The sequence below is a fragment of the Sardina pilchardus genome, chromosome 17, assembly GCF_963854185.1.
Source record: "Sardina pilchardus chromosome 17, fSarPil1.1, whole genome shotgun sequence".
NCBI classification, from domain to species: Eukaryota; Metazoa; Chordata; class Actinopteri; order Clupeiformes; family Clupeidae; genus Sardina; species Sardina pilchardus.
Window position 1 is genome coordinate 6,331,326 of NC_085010.1, and position 16,752 is coordinate 6,348,077.

Genomic DNA, 16,752 nt, shown 5'->3' on the forward strand with positions numbered 1-16,752 from the left:
TAAACGAGAGGTATGTATCAACTCGGTGGAGTTCACAAAAACGGTGGAGTGTTCCTTTAACATTGGCTTTACAGAAATGTTGACTGATGAGGACTTCAAGATGCAACTCAGAGCACCTTGGATTGGGAGAGAAGCTAAGGCCCCGTACACACGTAGGCGGGTATCTGCTTAACCGAAGGTATTTGTCTACGTTTGTCATCCACATGACAACGCATAGAACCGAATGTTTAAAAAAACTCCGGGCAAAGTGAAGATCTGCGAATTCTCCGTTCATAAATTGGCGTGTAGCCAGAGATAACCGGAGATCTGTGGTTTCGAACGTCAGAATGTGCGCCAAAACCACAACAAATCTGCTCTGACGTCAAACGTGCGACCTCTGTTCACTGCAGAAGCATTGATCTGAGTGCCTTGAAACCGCAGATGTTTGGTTATGCGTGGAAGGTTTTTCTTCCCCAAAACGAGGTAATGTGGATAGAATTATTCTATAAACGGAGGGGCGGAAATATTTGGTTTTAAAAATACCCGGCTACGTGTGTACATAGCCTTAATTGAACTAAAATCCCAGGGTACACCTTTAAAATCATGCCCCCAGATTGTAGCACTGTAGCTGCCTGGCTACTCTGGCTGTTGGCTGCAGTAACTCGAGCTAGGAAGCACCAATTTGTTTATTTTTTTCACCCTGTACCAATAGTACTCATGACTTCAGAAACAGAGATCGATGTGAGGCGTTGGGAGGGAGGTTTACCAAGCACATACATACCAGCTGGCTACCGTTGCTTATCACACTAAGCCACAGCCTACCAACACAATTTCCACAATTCCAATATCATAATAATGACTGATATAGTTGTAAAACTGTTAAACCATATTTTGTACATTATACATGATTATGCAACTTTCTTAACGTTTCTTCACCTGAAAAAAGGAAAATGCACAAAGCACAATTCGGAAAAACCATAACGATAATCTTTCCAAAAACAACTGGGCTTCGCACCTCCGGTACTCGGGCCTTAACCCTATGAGCCCTAAGCTGTTTTAAGGGCATTTTCACTACCTCTAGTTAGAAGCATTTATCCTGGTCATTGTAAGTGCCATTCACACATGCTACATATTGTTTTTTTCAGCACAGTCTAGGCTATCCAGATCTGCCACAATATCATGTATTAATACTTGCATTGATTTGATTTAGATTTTTAAATAATAAAAATTTGAAAAGCGTACTATACAAATCCTTACATTTTGACATGTATCTCGCCACAGCAAGCTCACATCTCGACAAAACTTACATGGTTATGTAGGCCTGACTGTCCTGAACACGGCAATATAAGAACCATGGTGGAGGTATACTTTGGGGCTGAGCAATTTACAGAAATATGTGGTGTGTGCCTTCCAGAAATAAATGGCAATTTTTATTTAGTGATGAAAAAATGACTTTTTGGCACTTTTTGCACTCCATATTTGTGACACTAGCTGATCTGACATGACTTGTTTGCGGTAGCACACATGACGTGCACAGATGATGATTCTCTATAATAGTTGTTTCACTGCATTGCAATGAACAAAGGAAAGGCAAAAAGTGTTTATTTGTCAAACAAATTTGGATGCAATATGAGTCTTGAATTGGATACCATACAGGAGTGCTATTCCACACAAAAACACGAGGTAAGTGGAGCTAAATGAAGTTATTATTTTGCTGTCACTTCATCTGTTTTATGGCCTAGAAGGTTGTATTTGGTATCTGTGGATAGCTCTAGCTCTCCTCTTTCATCTGACATGCGTGCCATATCTTTTTGATCGCGATTTCACGAGGAAATCAAACGAGAGTAAAGGTAGCCAACGTTATATGACATTATTATTTGTTTGTAACTTCGTCTGATTTTATAATACGAAATGATCGATGTATTTGGGATCAATACAAAGCTCTACTTCTCCTCTTTCATTTGATATGCGTGTCATTTCTGTGTGATGCGTGGTCCGCGAGTAATTCAAGCGAGAGTTCTGGATGCGCCGGTGAAAGCAGAGCAATATAGACTGTAAATATGATATACTTTGATTTAACTTCATGATTTTATGTTATTTTCATACTTGATCGTACAGACAAGTGTCTAGTATCGTTGGAAAGCCCCGGTTCTGCTCTTTCCCGCAATATAAGTTTCATCTCGCTGTGACTAATAATAGCGGAGCAATGTAACAAAGAAAATGTGTGCGTTTTTTGACGCACTTTCCTGCTGTTTATCCATGGGTTTCATCAGGTCCTTTTCCATGCGTGGGCCACTTCCCCATCTCTGTCCACTTCCTGTCCCCCTGTCTCTGACCACTTCCTGTCCCCCATCTTTGACCACTTCCTGTTCATTGTCTCTGCTGCAGATACATTAAGGAGACCAACATCAAAAACAGGCCAGAGGATCTCAACGCTCAGATCAGGAAGAGCAGTCCTGACATCCTCACCTGGACTCCCAAACCTGGGGCTGTGCTGGATCTGGGTGAAGCGCTGAAACACCCCTCCACTGGGTATGTGTGTGTGTGTGTGTGTGTGTGTGTGTGTGTGTGTGTGTGTGTGTGAATAAACATTGGACAGGCATTTCAGTGTCAAACTTCTAAAGCAAAGGATTCAGGCTCTACTTTGATCCCCCCCAAACCAGTTGTACAATCATGATCTAACCCAAAACAACAACACAGACAGAGACATGACATTTTCGTGACTATTACACGTCACAGCTATAATTCCGCTCCGGCTTGTCACGTGACTAAATTCAAGACGTGAACTAGTCACGAATCAGTCACGTGACTAAATTCAAGATGGCGGCGAACAGAAAACTTTCAGAAGTGACTGCCTGAATAAACCATGTAAATCATGTAAGTAAACCACCAGTGCTTTTTCAACGTTCTTGATGTCTCGTTTTAAATGTCGGGACCCTCAGAAGTCTACCAATAAAGTGTGGTGCTACTTTGAGCCTCATAAATGATGTAAAACAGTTATTTACAGCGCCCTCCACAATTATTGGCACCCCTGGTTAAGATGCGTTAAAAGCCTTAAAATAAATACAATTTTTATTGTAGAAGCATACTCTCACACTGTAACCTTCAACTCAAGTGAATTTTAGGGTGGGAAAAAAAATCCCTGACTGAGAAATAATTATTCTTCATAAAATCACCTGTTCCACAATTATTGGCACCCCTAACAATTCCTAGGAAATAGATGTAGTTAGTATTTCTGTCATTTCTGTCATTTCTACAGTAGTTTACAAAGTCGATCAGAGTATGTAGGAACATTTAATTAGTAATTCTTAACATCCTGTTTCCCTGGGCTTAAATATGACGTCACACAGAGGCCATTTCTCTTCAACATGGGAAAGACAAAGGAACACACTGGTTAAGTAAGGCAGATGTGTGTCGACCTTCACAAGTAAGGCAATGGTTACAAGAAAATAGCCACTCGCATACCTGCCCATATCTATGGTCAGAGGAATCGTTAAGAGGTTTAAAACAACTGGAACAGTGGTAAACAAGCCTGGAAGAGGACGCATGTTTATTTTGCCACCACACACAGTGAGGAGGCTGGTAAGAGAAATAAAAAAATCTCCAAAACTCACTGTTACAGAATTGCATCAAATGGTTGCATCTTGGGGTCACAAAGTCTCCAAAACAACCATCATGCCCTATCTACATGCCAACAAGTTGTTCGGGAGGCATGCACGGAAAAAAACCTTTCTCACTGAAAATCATAAGCACAAACGTCTGGAGCGGTACTGGGCCTTCAACTGGGACTGTGTGCTTTGGTCAGATGAGACAAAGTTAGAGCTTTTTGGCAACAAACACTCTAAGTGGGTCTGGCGTAACAAAAAGATGAGTATGCAGAACAGCACCTCATCCCCACTGTGAAGTATGGGGGAGGATCGGTGATGCTGTGGGCCTGTTTCTCTTCCAAAGGGCCTGGGAACCTTGTTAGGGTGCATGGCATCATGAATGCTTTGAAATACCAGGACATTTTAAATCAAAATCTGGTGGCCTCTGCCCGAAAGCTTAAGATGGGTCGTCACTGGGTCTTTCAGCAAGATAATGACCCTAAACATATGGCCAAGTCTACATAGAAATGGTTCACCAGACACCGTATCAAGCTCCTACCATGGCCATCGCAGTTCCCAGACCTCAACCCCATTGAAAACCTGTGGGGTGAGTTGAAGAGGAGAGTGCCGAGGTCGTTGGATGATTTGGAGATTTTGTGCAAAGAGGAATGGCCGAAGATCCCTCTTTCTGTTTTCTCTAATCTTGTGAAACATTATAAGACAAGATTAGGTGCTGTTTTATTAGCAAAAGGGGGTTGTACAAAGCATTAACATCAGGGGTGCCAACAATTGTGGCACACATGATTTGATGTAAAATAATTATTTCTTAATGTGGGATTTGTTTCTTCTAAATAAATGCACTTGTATTAAAGGTTGGATTTTACGCTTTTTTTCATTGTGGTCCTATATTATTTGGAAAAAAAATGAATTTATTAGAAGCTAAAGAACACATCTTAACCAGGGGTGCCAATAATTGTGGAGGGCGCTGTATTTGCATGCCTAACCCGATGCCGAGGCACTCGCATTGAAAACCTGTTGCTAGCATCGGCTAACGAGCGGCAGCTTTCAGAGTGCAGGGGGCAGGTCGAGATCAGCTCTGAGACAAACGCTCACACTCGGTATCATGTTTCAACACACTTTAAGTCAATATCACACCGGAATTCTCCTTTAACATTGCTCGCTTTGTGCATGGTCTATTCTGTCCTTAAAACACCCCTAAACGTGCAGCTCACCAAGTGGTTACTGGTCTTCAACGATCTTCTAAAGCAAGTTTTGCAGTGAAATTCAAATTCTATTGTGTTATATTAGGCACACACGGTTGAAAAAGTACTTCCGGGATTTAGAAAATTCCTGATAACAGATGACAGAAGCTGTATTTCGCTGCTAAAATGCCAGCTACCATTGGAGTTTCTTATACGTCTTTCTGCCGTTCTGACCCTTTTTGTAAGTCCCGTGAGTGACACATAGTTGGATGCTCGATCAAACGTTTGATTTATTAACAACTAACCAACTGAAATGATTAAGTTAATTAAGTTCATTTTTGATCCACATGCTCGACTTTCCTGCAGCATGCCAACTTTAACTACAGTTATCCTGCATTTCTGATTGGATATTAGCAGCATGAGCTCCACTGATTGGTTCATTGATGGAGGCACTTTCGTGGAGGATCTTCCTCCCTTTGGCCATTCACTTGAATGGTATTCACGAGCCGCGGGGGTCTGGAGAGTTTATAATGGGCGCTAATGGGGGTCTTGAGGAGGAAGATCCTCCGTGCAGTAATTTTCAATTGCAATAGGTGTCGCTTTCACAAATTTGACTGATTTCAGTAACATTGCTGTCAGGGTTGCAATTTGACCAAGACCCAAAATCCGAGGCTGGACTCGAAAAATAACTTAAACTTGCCTTTACTTCAAACATAGACAACCGTGACGTACAACAACACAATGACCAAGCAAAGAACGAAACAAAACCAAGACCTTAAATACACAAGACTAACAAGGTTAACAAGACACAGGTGAACAAAGAACAAGGTAAAACAAGAGACAGGTGAACACAGGGCTGTACCATCATTAAACTAACAAGGACCAGGTGAGGGGCGGAGACACAGGCACAGGAAACACATGGCAAAACAAACAAAGGAACACATGGCACAGGACACAGGAGGCAACAAAGAACACACTACAAACTAAGAGTCCCAAAACCCACAACCAAAACCAAAACCCAAAACCGTGACAGTACCCCCCCCCCTCAAGGGACGGCTCCCAGACGTCCCTACCCCAAACTAAGTCCGAACAGGGCGGGTGGAGGGGGACCGGAGACGGGAGCCCTCTGTCCAGCCAGCTCCTCCGGTGGACGACCCGGGTGCCGGACAGAGCGTCGGAGTCGCTCAGGAGGGCGGCCACGCCGCAGGGCAGAGCGTCGGGACGGCTCGGGAGGACGGCCAGGGTGCCGCAGGGCCGAGCGTCGGGACTGGGGACTCAAGGGCGCTGGAGAGCGCGGGGACTGTGGACTCAAGGGCGCTAGAGAGCGCGGGGCTGGAACCGGCGGAGCAGAGCGTGGAGCTGGAACCGGCGGCACTGGAGAGCGCGGGGCTGGAACCGGCGGAGCAGAGCGTGGAGCTGGAACTGGTGGCACTGGAGAGCGCGGAACTGGAACCGGCAGAGCAGAGCGTGGGGCTGGAAACGGCGGCACTGGAGAGCGTGGGGCTGGAACAGGAGGCGCTGGAGAACGTGGGGCTGGAACGGGAGGAGCCAGGGCTGGGGAACGATCGTCCTCAATGGACCCCTCGTCCTCAGTGGACCACTCGTCCTCGGTCGTCCACTCGTCCTCTGTCAGGGGGACCGTCCTCCAGTTGTCCCTGGGAGGTCGCCAGATTGCCAGTCGCGATCCCCAAAAGGGATCCCTAGGATCCCTCTCGAGGCTGGCAAAACTGACGACCTCCCACGGTTGCTCCATGAAATGTCGGCCTGCTGGGTCTTTAACTGGCTTGGTCATTCTGTCAGGGTTGCAACTTGACCAAGACCCAACTTGACCAAGACCAAGAGGCTGGACTCGAGAAATAACTTAAACTTGCCTTTACTTCAAACATTCAAACTGTGACGTACAACAACACAATGACCAAGCAAAGAACGAAACAAAACCAAGACCTTAAATACACAAGACTAACAAGGTTAACAAGACACAGGTGAACAAAGAACAAGGTAAAACAAGAGACAGGTGAACACAGGGCTGTAAACCATCCTTAAACTAACAAGGACCAGGTGAGGGGCGGAGACACAGGCACAGGAAACACATGGCAAAACAAACAAAGGAACACAGGCAACAAAGAACACACTACAAACTAAGAGTCCCAAAACCCACAACCAAAACCAAAACCCAAAACCGTGACAATTGCGTTTGAAAAGCAATTAGTTCTATGTTGTTTTAGTTAGGAAGTTGGTTAAATATATGTATAGTCTATTTTATTATTTTATTATTATTCTCCCTCTCCTCAATAGATAAGCCTCCTCTGATACACACACACACACTCACATTTATATATGAATATAGACGCTCAAAAATATTCATATCAGTGTAATAACATACTTGTGATTTATAACACTAATGTTATAATGTGGTTATAAATATAGGAGTGCCATAACAGACCCACCAGCTGGAACTAAGGTGTTTAAGGAAAGCTGGGAGTTGGACTTGTACGTGAGAGAGCTCAACGCTGCTATTGGTGATGACATTTTTAAGCACAGAAGCTGGATCCCATTTTACTACAACTGGGCAGGCTTTAAAGACTACAACCTTGTCATTCGGGTAAGATCGTTTTACAAAGTTCACAGTTATTCTGAACACCGTCTCTACCAACCATAGTAAACACAGGACCCCGCCAAAGGCATGATGAATTTTTAGCAGTCAGATGAATTGTAAACTGATCTGTGTATTCTGACGTCTGGTGCCTGTTATTCAGGTTGGAACATGGGTCGGTGCAAAATAGCAGACCTGAGGAAGCAGGTGTGCTCAACTCCAAAATGTGTTTGTGTTTTTTTGTCTTTCTGGTCAGCAAAGCAAATGTACTCCAGCCTCAAAATAAAAGTGTTTTGGAAACACAGGTCAGGTAACTCAATTCTCACTGAGGCGTGAACAAAATACGGGATACAGGTAGTTTCAGGTACACTTGAATACAGGTAGGTACAGGTAGGCTGGGTGAACCCTGACTGATCTGCCGGCGATTTGGATTTTGCCCTGCAGCTCAGGCTGGTAACCTGCGCATCTACTGTATCTCTCCTGCTTCCCTTCCACATCTTCTGGGACCAATCACAAACTAGCTCATCCACAAGGCACACCCAGATCGTTGGTCTGAATGGATGAAGGACTATCCAAAAGTGTACAGAGTCATTTGAACTATGCCCATTGATCACACCTCTTGGCAGGGCTGTACAGTGCTAGCAGGTCATTGCAAAAACGACTAAAAATATATATTAGTTTGAGTAGAACATATGGAATGGGCGCACACGTGCGAGTACTGATTTCAACCCTTTCGCATTTTGCTCCTAAAATGAATCCACACCAAGTGGATCAATGTATAGTAGCCTACAATTTTCGCGAGAGTTGACAACTCTTGCGCATCTGGCTGGACACTCACGCTTTCAGCATCAACCTCGCGCTCTCACACATTCGCAAGAAATGTCACTCCAAATCCATTCTTCTTTTTCTTGAATCTGTTCGTAATATCAGTTGGTGACTATGTAGCGATTACCGGTGAAACGGTAAACCATGATAAAAATGTTGACTAGGCTATAACAATTACCGTGTTCATTTCAAATATTATTATTATCACGGTTGATAAACACGGTGTGGAAACCGTGTTAAATTCCCCCAGCTTCTCCCAAGCCTGCATTTGACACAGGCCTGGTAGACTTCTATGAAACAAAAATGGTATCCTACTGATTCTGTTGTCTAAATGATGGATTTAACCACGATTCTGTGTAGCCTACACCTGCTTTAAATAAGTGGAACATTTACATCGCAAATGTGCACTGTATCATATAGCCACTCTGCGTCTTTTTATGTAGGCTATGTTCACATTAAATCCATTCCACTAACGTTATCATGAGAATATGTTTTTTTTTGAGCACTGGTTGTCACTCATTGGATATAACAGATATACCAAACTCCAAGACAAGTCATGGTAGAGTAAGTTAAAGGGATAGTTCGGATTTTAAGACACGAAGTTGTATGGGTTCCCTGTCAGCAACGTAGTGCATCAGCACTGACTTACCCCCGACAGCGTCCTGTGAGCCGAGATCCAGCCGGTTTTTGATCGTTTTTGATGCCGGACTATTTTTTTCAGCAAGTTTCTGGGGTCACGAAAGTAAAGTGTTTTTCTTCTCAAAACCATATGCGTTCAACAGAGTGATATATTTGCACCACAAAAACGTTGTCCAGCTGTCAGTAGCGCGCAGTGATAGGAATCGCGAAAAATAATTAAGTGATAACGAGGTTTGAATTTTTCCTGGACAACGTTTTTGTGGTGCAAATATATCACTCTTTTGAACGCATATGGTTTTGAGAAGAAAAACACTTTACTTTCGTGACCCCAGAAACTTGCCGGACTACTTTCTTCAGCATCAAAAACGATCTAAAACCGGCTGGATCTCGGCTCACAGGACGCTGTCGGGGGTAAGTCAGTGCTGATGCACTACGTTGCTGACAGGGAACCCATACAACTTCGTGTCTTAAAATCCGAACTATCCCTTTAAGTATGTTATCCCTACGGTAAATATAAACTGCTCACAAAAAGTAAGGAAACTTGACTTTGGCCCATTATATCTCCACTTTAATAATACCAATCACTAAAGTGTTTTATGTCATTTTCATCGTTTATTAGTCACCTTTACAATGAGGTACAGCTTGTAAGCATTGGGCTCCTATGGAATGAGCAACACAAGCAAACGTGTAAATAGTGCCAACAAAAAATGTGGCAAAATGGCCTGTTATGCTGTTGGAATTCACCTTTGTCACTTCAAGCATTGACGATTGCACTCTCCCACAGAAATGAGGAGAACAAAACATGTTAGGCATTCATTCATTCATTTTATACTCAGTGTCAGGGTCCTCAGTAGGGTGTAGAGATCCATATGCAGCCACAACAGCTTGGCACCTTCTTCTCATGCTGGTCACCAACCTGGCTACATTCTGCTGTAGGATGGCATCCATTCCTCGATAAGGATCTGTTAAGTCAGCCAACCTGGTTCTGTTGTTGACTCTGGCACATACAGCATGCCCAAGCTGGTCCCACAAGTGTTAAATTGGGTTAAGGTCTGGACTCCTGGATTGGGTTGATCCTCTCCACTCCCAAATTCTGGAGGTACTCTCTGATGATCCCAGCTCTATGGGGGCGAGCGTTGTCATCCTGGAGGATGGCATTTGGTCCCATATTCTGGAGATATGGAATTGCCACTGGCTCCTGAATCTCATCCCGGTATCTAAACTCAACTGGTAGCACTTGAAGCCCAAAACGAGATGTCTGGCAGCAGAACCCTATTACTGGCCATTTTGGCACATTTTTGGTTGGCACTACTCAGACATTTGGCTGTATTGCTCATTCCATGATTGCCCTATGCTTACAAGCTATATATCATTGTAAAGGTGACAAATCAACGATAAAAATGCTATGAAACACTTTACTGGTTGGTTTTACTAAAGGGGAGATATAATGGGCCAAAGTCAAGTTTCCTTACTTTCTGTGAGCAGTTTAGTTATCCCTCTTACCTGCTTAGAAATGCACCACGTTTTATTTTGTCTCACCATACTTGGTCGTGTGACTACTTGTGTAACTGTATTTTAATAGGAAAAACATGGAGGTGTTTGGTCGCTTCTAACTTCATCTCTGTTTGGATCCTAATGAATGCATTGAGCTAGCTAAGTGCTATCAAAGTTGCACCACGCGCCAGAGCCAGTGAGTGCACGCATTGAGCGAATAACATAGTTTAATATGAAAAAACGGTGAAGTGTTCCTTTAAGGCAATACGGTTTTCAAGGAAATTTTAATGTGCTCCTATTTTTTTTTCTGTGCTCCCAAATTTTTTCATTTAGGAGCACCTGTGCAGTAGAAATAAAGCACAAAGCATGAAGCTTAAAGCACAGCAGATCTGTAGTTCTTTTGGAATCAGACATAAGAAACTACAAATTTTGCTTACTTTGATGTCGCAATACAAAGCATGCAACATACTCTACCTTGTCTGTGGACATTGTTATTTGCCGGATAAACAAATAGCGTGCGTCCGACAGAGGCAAAGTGCTTTAGTGTTGCTTTAACACAGATGCATAGAATATAAATACAACAGAGTGATGGACTCCTGTGGTAGAGTCATCAGCTAGAATATAAAGGTAACAGAGCGATGGACTCCTGTGGTAGAGTAATCAGCTTTATGTCCACTTAGCCGTATGCTTCAACCCTGCCGGGGCTCGAACCTGCAACTTTGTATCGCCTCGGATCAGGAGGCAGGAGTGCTAGCAAAGAGGCTAGAACCCCTGAGTGGTTGTGTCTGTTGCTAGAACGTCTCTTAGCATGTTGGGATGATGATTAACTAAACCTACATACTGCACAGATTCTTGACCTGTTGGCAATTGTTTGCAGTGTAGTCCCTAAACTGTTTGTGTCTGGAATTGCAGGTGATTGAAACGGATAACGATTTTAACCCTGTGCCTGGGGCCTATGACTATTTGGTGGACTTTCTGGATTTGTCTTTCCCCTCCAAGCGCCCAAACAGGGAACACTCTTACCTAGAGGTAAGTGGGACGATACCCAAACCATACATACCTGTTAAATCTGCAATCTGTAATGATCAAGTTCATCTGAAACCAACAGCCATGACAACAATGCCCCGTAACCAAAACAGTGTCTTCTCCAAGTTTGATTGTAGTATCGTGGATAACAAGTTAGACTTCATTCCATTTCTGGCCTTCATGTTATCACTTCACTTAATGAAAGGAGCATGAAGAGATATGAAAAGGTTTTATAGTCCCTTACACACACACACACACACACACACACACACACACACACACACACACACACACTCACACACTCTTCACTCACTCAGTCATGCTGGCACAAACAGACAAACACTTATTGTCTTAGCATATACTACTATTGATGCTGCAATGCTGTGAATGTGAAATATTTTTTCGGTGAAACAAGTATGAAACAAGTAAGAGATGTAATGAAGCAATCTTTAATCTTTCATTTTAATGCACCTGCAATGTTTTTGAAAGTGGGATTTGGGTTGTTGACGTACAGTTGGCTGCAACCATTTTTTGAAAACAATTTCAGATATTAGGCACTGACTCGATTTTGTATTCATATTCATATATTATATCATATTTATTCACTAATTTGTTTTGTTAGTGACTAAAATTGTTGATATGATGTGACATGAAAGTTACATTGTAAAGTAAAGTAAAGTTAGAGTGGTGTATAATGGGAGTATAATCCAATCCAATCCAATCCAATCCATTTATATATAAATAAGGCTTTTTATACTTTTTGGATAAAGAAGAGTGCCTTCCATCCTTCTTGATGATGGAAACGATGTTTGTATTCCCTACACCAAAGAGCAACTTCAAACTTTTTTCTGCAATTCCTGAGCACTTTGGATTTTTCCCCTTTATGACAATACGTTTTGTATTTGGAACTAGGTCCACAAGAATGAGCAGTCTTGAGATGTTTTGTTTATTGTGTGTGTATTGTTTTTGTTCTTTTGTTTATTGTGTGTGTATTGTTTTTGTTGTTTTGAGACCTGTAAAAGTATTTGAGTGATGTAGAGACCTGTCACCTTTTCAGAGTATTTAGATGTTGTTTTCCTTGCGTGCCTTTCTGACCCAAAATTAATTAAATGTGTGTGTGTGTGTGTGTGTGTGTGTGTGTGTGTGTGTGTGTGCTAGATGAAGAACAGGGTGGGAGTGATGAGGAACGTGGTAAAAACCGGTCTGTTGTGGGACGATCTGTACATCGGTTTCCAGAACCGACTCAGCAGAGATCCTGATGTTTATCACCACAGGTGAGACATGGGAATACACACACACACACACACACACACACACAATTTGATTCAATATTGATCTTCAGGCACAAGATTTGATTCAAAATCAATTTTCGATTCAAAAACTATTTTTGATTAAAAAAACAATTTGTAGTATATAGTTACTTTCCCCATATGATTGCAGTACGGTATATATATATATATATATATATATATATATATATATATATATATATATATATACATTTTTTTTTTTAAAAGCACAACAAATGAAATATAGTTTAATACCATTCAATGTCAGCCTTGAGCAAGATCTATTGGTTTCATTATGTTCACTCAAAAGGATGGGCAACATACTGTAAAGTGTTGACTACATTATTTACTAAAGGCCTACTTGATGATAGTATATAGCCTGCCCCTAAGTCCCTTGGGCCAGTGTACAAAATAGAGAATCATGTTATAGCCTTCTGATATTGATGCTGATTGAAGAGGATGCAGCTTGAAGGTTGTTGATATTTCAGTTGAAAATGGAATCAAATTACACCTTTCCCTCTCCTGTCAAAGTAACACTGTAGGTCCTAGCCTACACCTCTCCTCCTAAAACTGTTTTAATACTGCGCTAGGATTGTGTAGGCTACATCACTAGTTTTACAAGCGCACACTAAATGGAAAACAAGGATTAAAATGCAGACTGCACCTTAATTTAAATATGCAGTAGTTTACTGAGCTTTTTTTTTTTTTGAGTTTTTTTTTCTCACGGTGATACAATAGTTTTTGGATGACACCAGATGACACAGAGCACTTTTTATTTGGCAAATTAACCAGACCAACTGGACTAATGCGAAATGATAGTAGACTAGCCAATACACGGCAGAAAAACAACTACATAGATCATGTATTTTTCCTCTTTATCGATTTGTTTCAAATAGTTTGCCACGCAAAACACTAAATTTGAATCAACACTTTTTTACATTGCAGCTGATCCACCCGTCTGCATTTACTTTCAATGAAACCCGTTGACGTTGACAGCCGTCCGTTAACACATAGCGAAGGACATCCGAACGGTGGCGTTTGCACCGACTAGGCTCCCTCAGAGCTCTGGGCTACTTCTGCTGAACTCATTATTTTCATGATGTCCAGTAAAGAGTGCCCAAGAGGCACCAAGAGTGTCAAATAGACGCGACCATCGGTGGGAATGGCGAGTTAAAGTCATTTTAGGACGATAGTTCAAACACTGCTACAAACTTTTTTTGAACACCCTAACACACACACACACACACACACACACACACACACACACACACACACACACATATAACAAGGTTCCGGCACTTACTGTACACACACACACTCTTAGGAAGACATACACACGCACACCCACACACTTAAGCAGAGATACACACTCACAGACACACACACATAAAACAAGGTTCAGGCACACACACACACACACACACACACACACACACACACACACACACACACACACACACACACATTCAACACATTTGAGTAACAAATAACAAAAGCAATGTGTTGGAAACAACACAAACTGTGTTGTCCCTATCTGGACACAGAGATTTGTAATTTTCAACACATTTATATTAAGAGTGTACACACACACACACTCACCACCACACTTAGGCAGACAAACACACGCACATACCCACACTTAGGCAGACACACACACACACACACACACACACACACACAAAACAAGGTATCAGTTCAGCACTTACTGTACACCCACACGCACACACCCACACCCACACCTTCACCACTGTTTGCCAATTGTTTACAAAACTATGGACTATTACAGACATATTAATTATTACCCACATGACAGCATTTGATAGCCTAACATGACTGAATTACTCTCTGCACACAGACGGACATATTTACATGCTGAAAATAGCCATTTATGACATTCCTAACGTTAACGTTACTGAACTACTCTCAGCAGCATAGACAGACGATAATTTACATATATTAATTGACATATTACATATTTACATATATTAATGTTAATTTTCATATACCATTTGGTTATATTTTGTTTAACTGTGTGTGTTGGGTGTCATTCCATCTACTGTAGATTTTGGAACCACTTCCAGGCATGCTTGCCAATCTCCAGTCCTCATTGGGCCTCCTTCCTTCAGCAGACTCTGGATGCAAATGATCCTGAGGGTTCCACTTGTGTGATGTCGTGATGACCTCGGGGACTGCTTCCTGACAACTAAAGATTGTATAATTCTATTTCATTCTAACAGGGGAGCTACACCAGGCGCGTAACTGATGTTCCGTTCGTGACGCGTATGCTGCAGCAGTTAATAATCACTATAATCAATGGAATGAATTTTACGCGTTGTGAACAGAGTGCTTCAGTTACGCACTTGGGCCCGTATTCACAAAGCATTTTATCTTACCACTAAGAGTACTCCTAAATCGCGCTAGAAGATTTTAGTTAGGAGTTTTCCCTTAAAAGTTATTCACAAAGCCTTTCAGACCTACTTTTAGTAAGGAGAAACGCCCACTCCTAAACTAAAAGTGAGTCTTCCTTGCTATGGTTGACGTCATTACTCATGCACGAGCTTGATGAAAGTGACCACCTTGATTGGCTGGTGATTATAACGCGGGAATGATGGCAAAAACCTCCCCTACGATGACGAGTTGAGTGACAGGTGTCAGGTCTTAGCTGGTGAGAATGCGTGCGCTATGTCGGACTGTGAAGGATGGAAGATGATGAATAAATGGGTATAGCCTAAATTAATAAAGAGTAGGCTAAAGCAAATAGCCTAGGAGCATAATGAAACATGGACTGCGCAGTAGCATTTGCAACATGGTTTAAATGAATCTGTATGAAAGCACGTAGCCTACATTCGCGAAGAGGATAAACAATTTCATTTAATTTAGCCCTACAACGACACGTTACATTTAGTTTACATGCAGTGGTGGTTTTTTGATTGTCGGTGGTGGCGTTATTGCATCTCTTAGTTGCAATGCACAATGATTCCCTCGCATGACAGCTCCTGTAACCGCATGGTCATTTCACTACATCGCGACGTGAAATGCCACTAAAAGCGGTTTGTGAATAGGTCTTACTGAGTTAGGAGTCCTCTCGACTTCTTTTAAGCTGTCCTAGACTTAGGAGCTACTTTTAGGCTTAAAATGCTTTGTGAATTACTTTTAGTGAGAAAAATTAGGAGTCCTAAAGTTAGGAGTGACATGCCCATTATTATGACCGCCGCTAGCATAGCTAGCGAAGCGGTCATATAGTTGTTGTCAAAGTTTTTTTTTTTTTTTCGTCATTTTTTGGTCAACGATTCCCGGGACACCGTAACACCGGGGCACATGAAACTTGGTGGGCATGTAGCCCCAGTAGACTTGTGCGGAAAAATTTCGTTTCGTCCCCGGGGGTCACTCCCCCCCCGCGCTGCCCCCGCCCGAAGCCCAAAAATTGCAGTTTTTCCTACATAACTACCTGAACCGTGGCACCGAGGATGACAAATTTTTTATGGTATGTTGGTCTCAAGAGCTCGGATCAACTTAGCTTATAACCAGTCATTTGTGATTTGCGACCCCATGGTAAAAATTGAAAATGTAATGTAATATTGCTTTAATTGCCCCTATCTTCAGATGAGATGCTATGAACTGCACCAAATTTCATGTGTATGATTAACCTGGCACCCTCTGGGAGTATGCCAAGTTTTGTGGAATTTCATCCATGGGGGGCTATAATACATGTATTTATGTGTGCATTTAGTGAATGGTCCCTCAACGTGGCTGTTCTACACTGAAGCCTAGAATGGCCTGTGCCCCATGTAGCTGTGTCACTGGCCACCCCCGTGGCTACCCTGTGCTTACCAAATAAAACAATTATGTATTTATTACGATTTTATATGAGAACGTCAAAAGCAGAACTAATGCAACAACGTTCAAACACTGCAGCCTGCTGCCACTGGTGTGTGGCGCTGGCGCTGCTCAGTGAGTGATAGATCAGATCAGAGAGAAGAAGACAAACGAAGAAGATGGAGTTATGATTTCTCAGTTCCGTGGAGCCAGCGACAGTAAGCGACAGTACGCGACAATAGCGGGCAAGATGGCGGCGAAAAATGTCAAAATAAAGGTACACACGAACGATCAGATAAAGT

General features: G+C 42.4%; 1 protein-coding gene across 1 annotated transcript in view; it reads left to right on the top strand.

Moving 5' to 3' along the window:
* The window catches only part of LOC134061667 (cytidine monophosphate-N-acetylneuraminic acid hydroxylase-like), a 34,858-nt gene extending 18,217 nt beyond the window's left edge, over nucleotides 1-16,641 (top strand). Inside the window, exons 11-15 of the mRNA XM_062517421.1 lie at nucleotides 2,368-2,511; nucleotides 7,196-7,370; nucleotides 11,232-11,348; nucleotides 12,504-12,619; nucleotides 14,697-16,641. Coding sequence (XP_062373405.1) covers nucleotides 2,368-2,511; nucleotides 7,196-7,370; nucleotides 11,232-11,348; nucleotides 12,504-12,619; nucleotides 14,697-14,811 — 667 coding nt within the window. The 3' untranslated portion in view covers nucleotides 14,812-16,641. The remainder of the gene's footprint in view (nucleotides 1-2,367; nucleotides 2,512-7,195; nucleotides 7,371-11,231; nucleotides 11,349-12,503; nucleotides 12,620-14,696) is intronic.
* The last annotated feature ends 111 nt before the right edge of the window (nucleotides 16,642-16,752 follow it).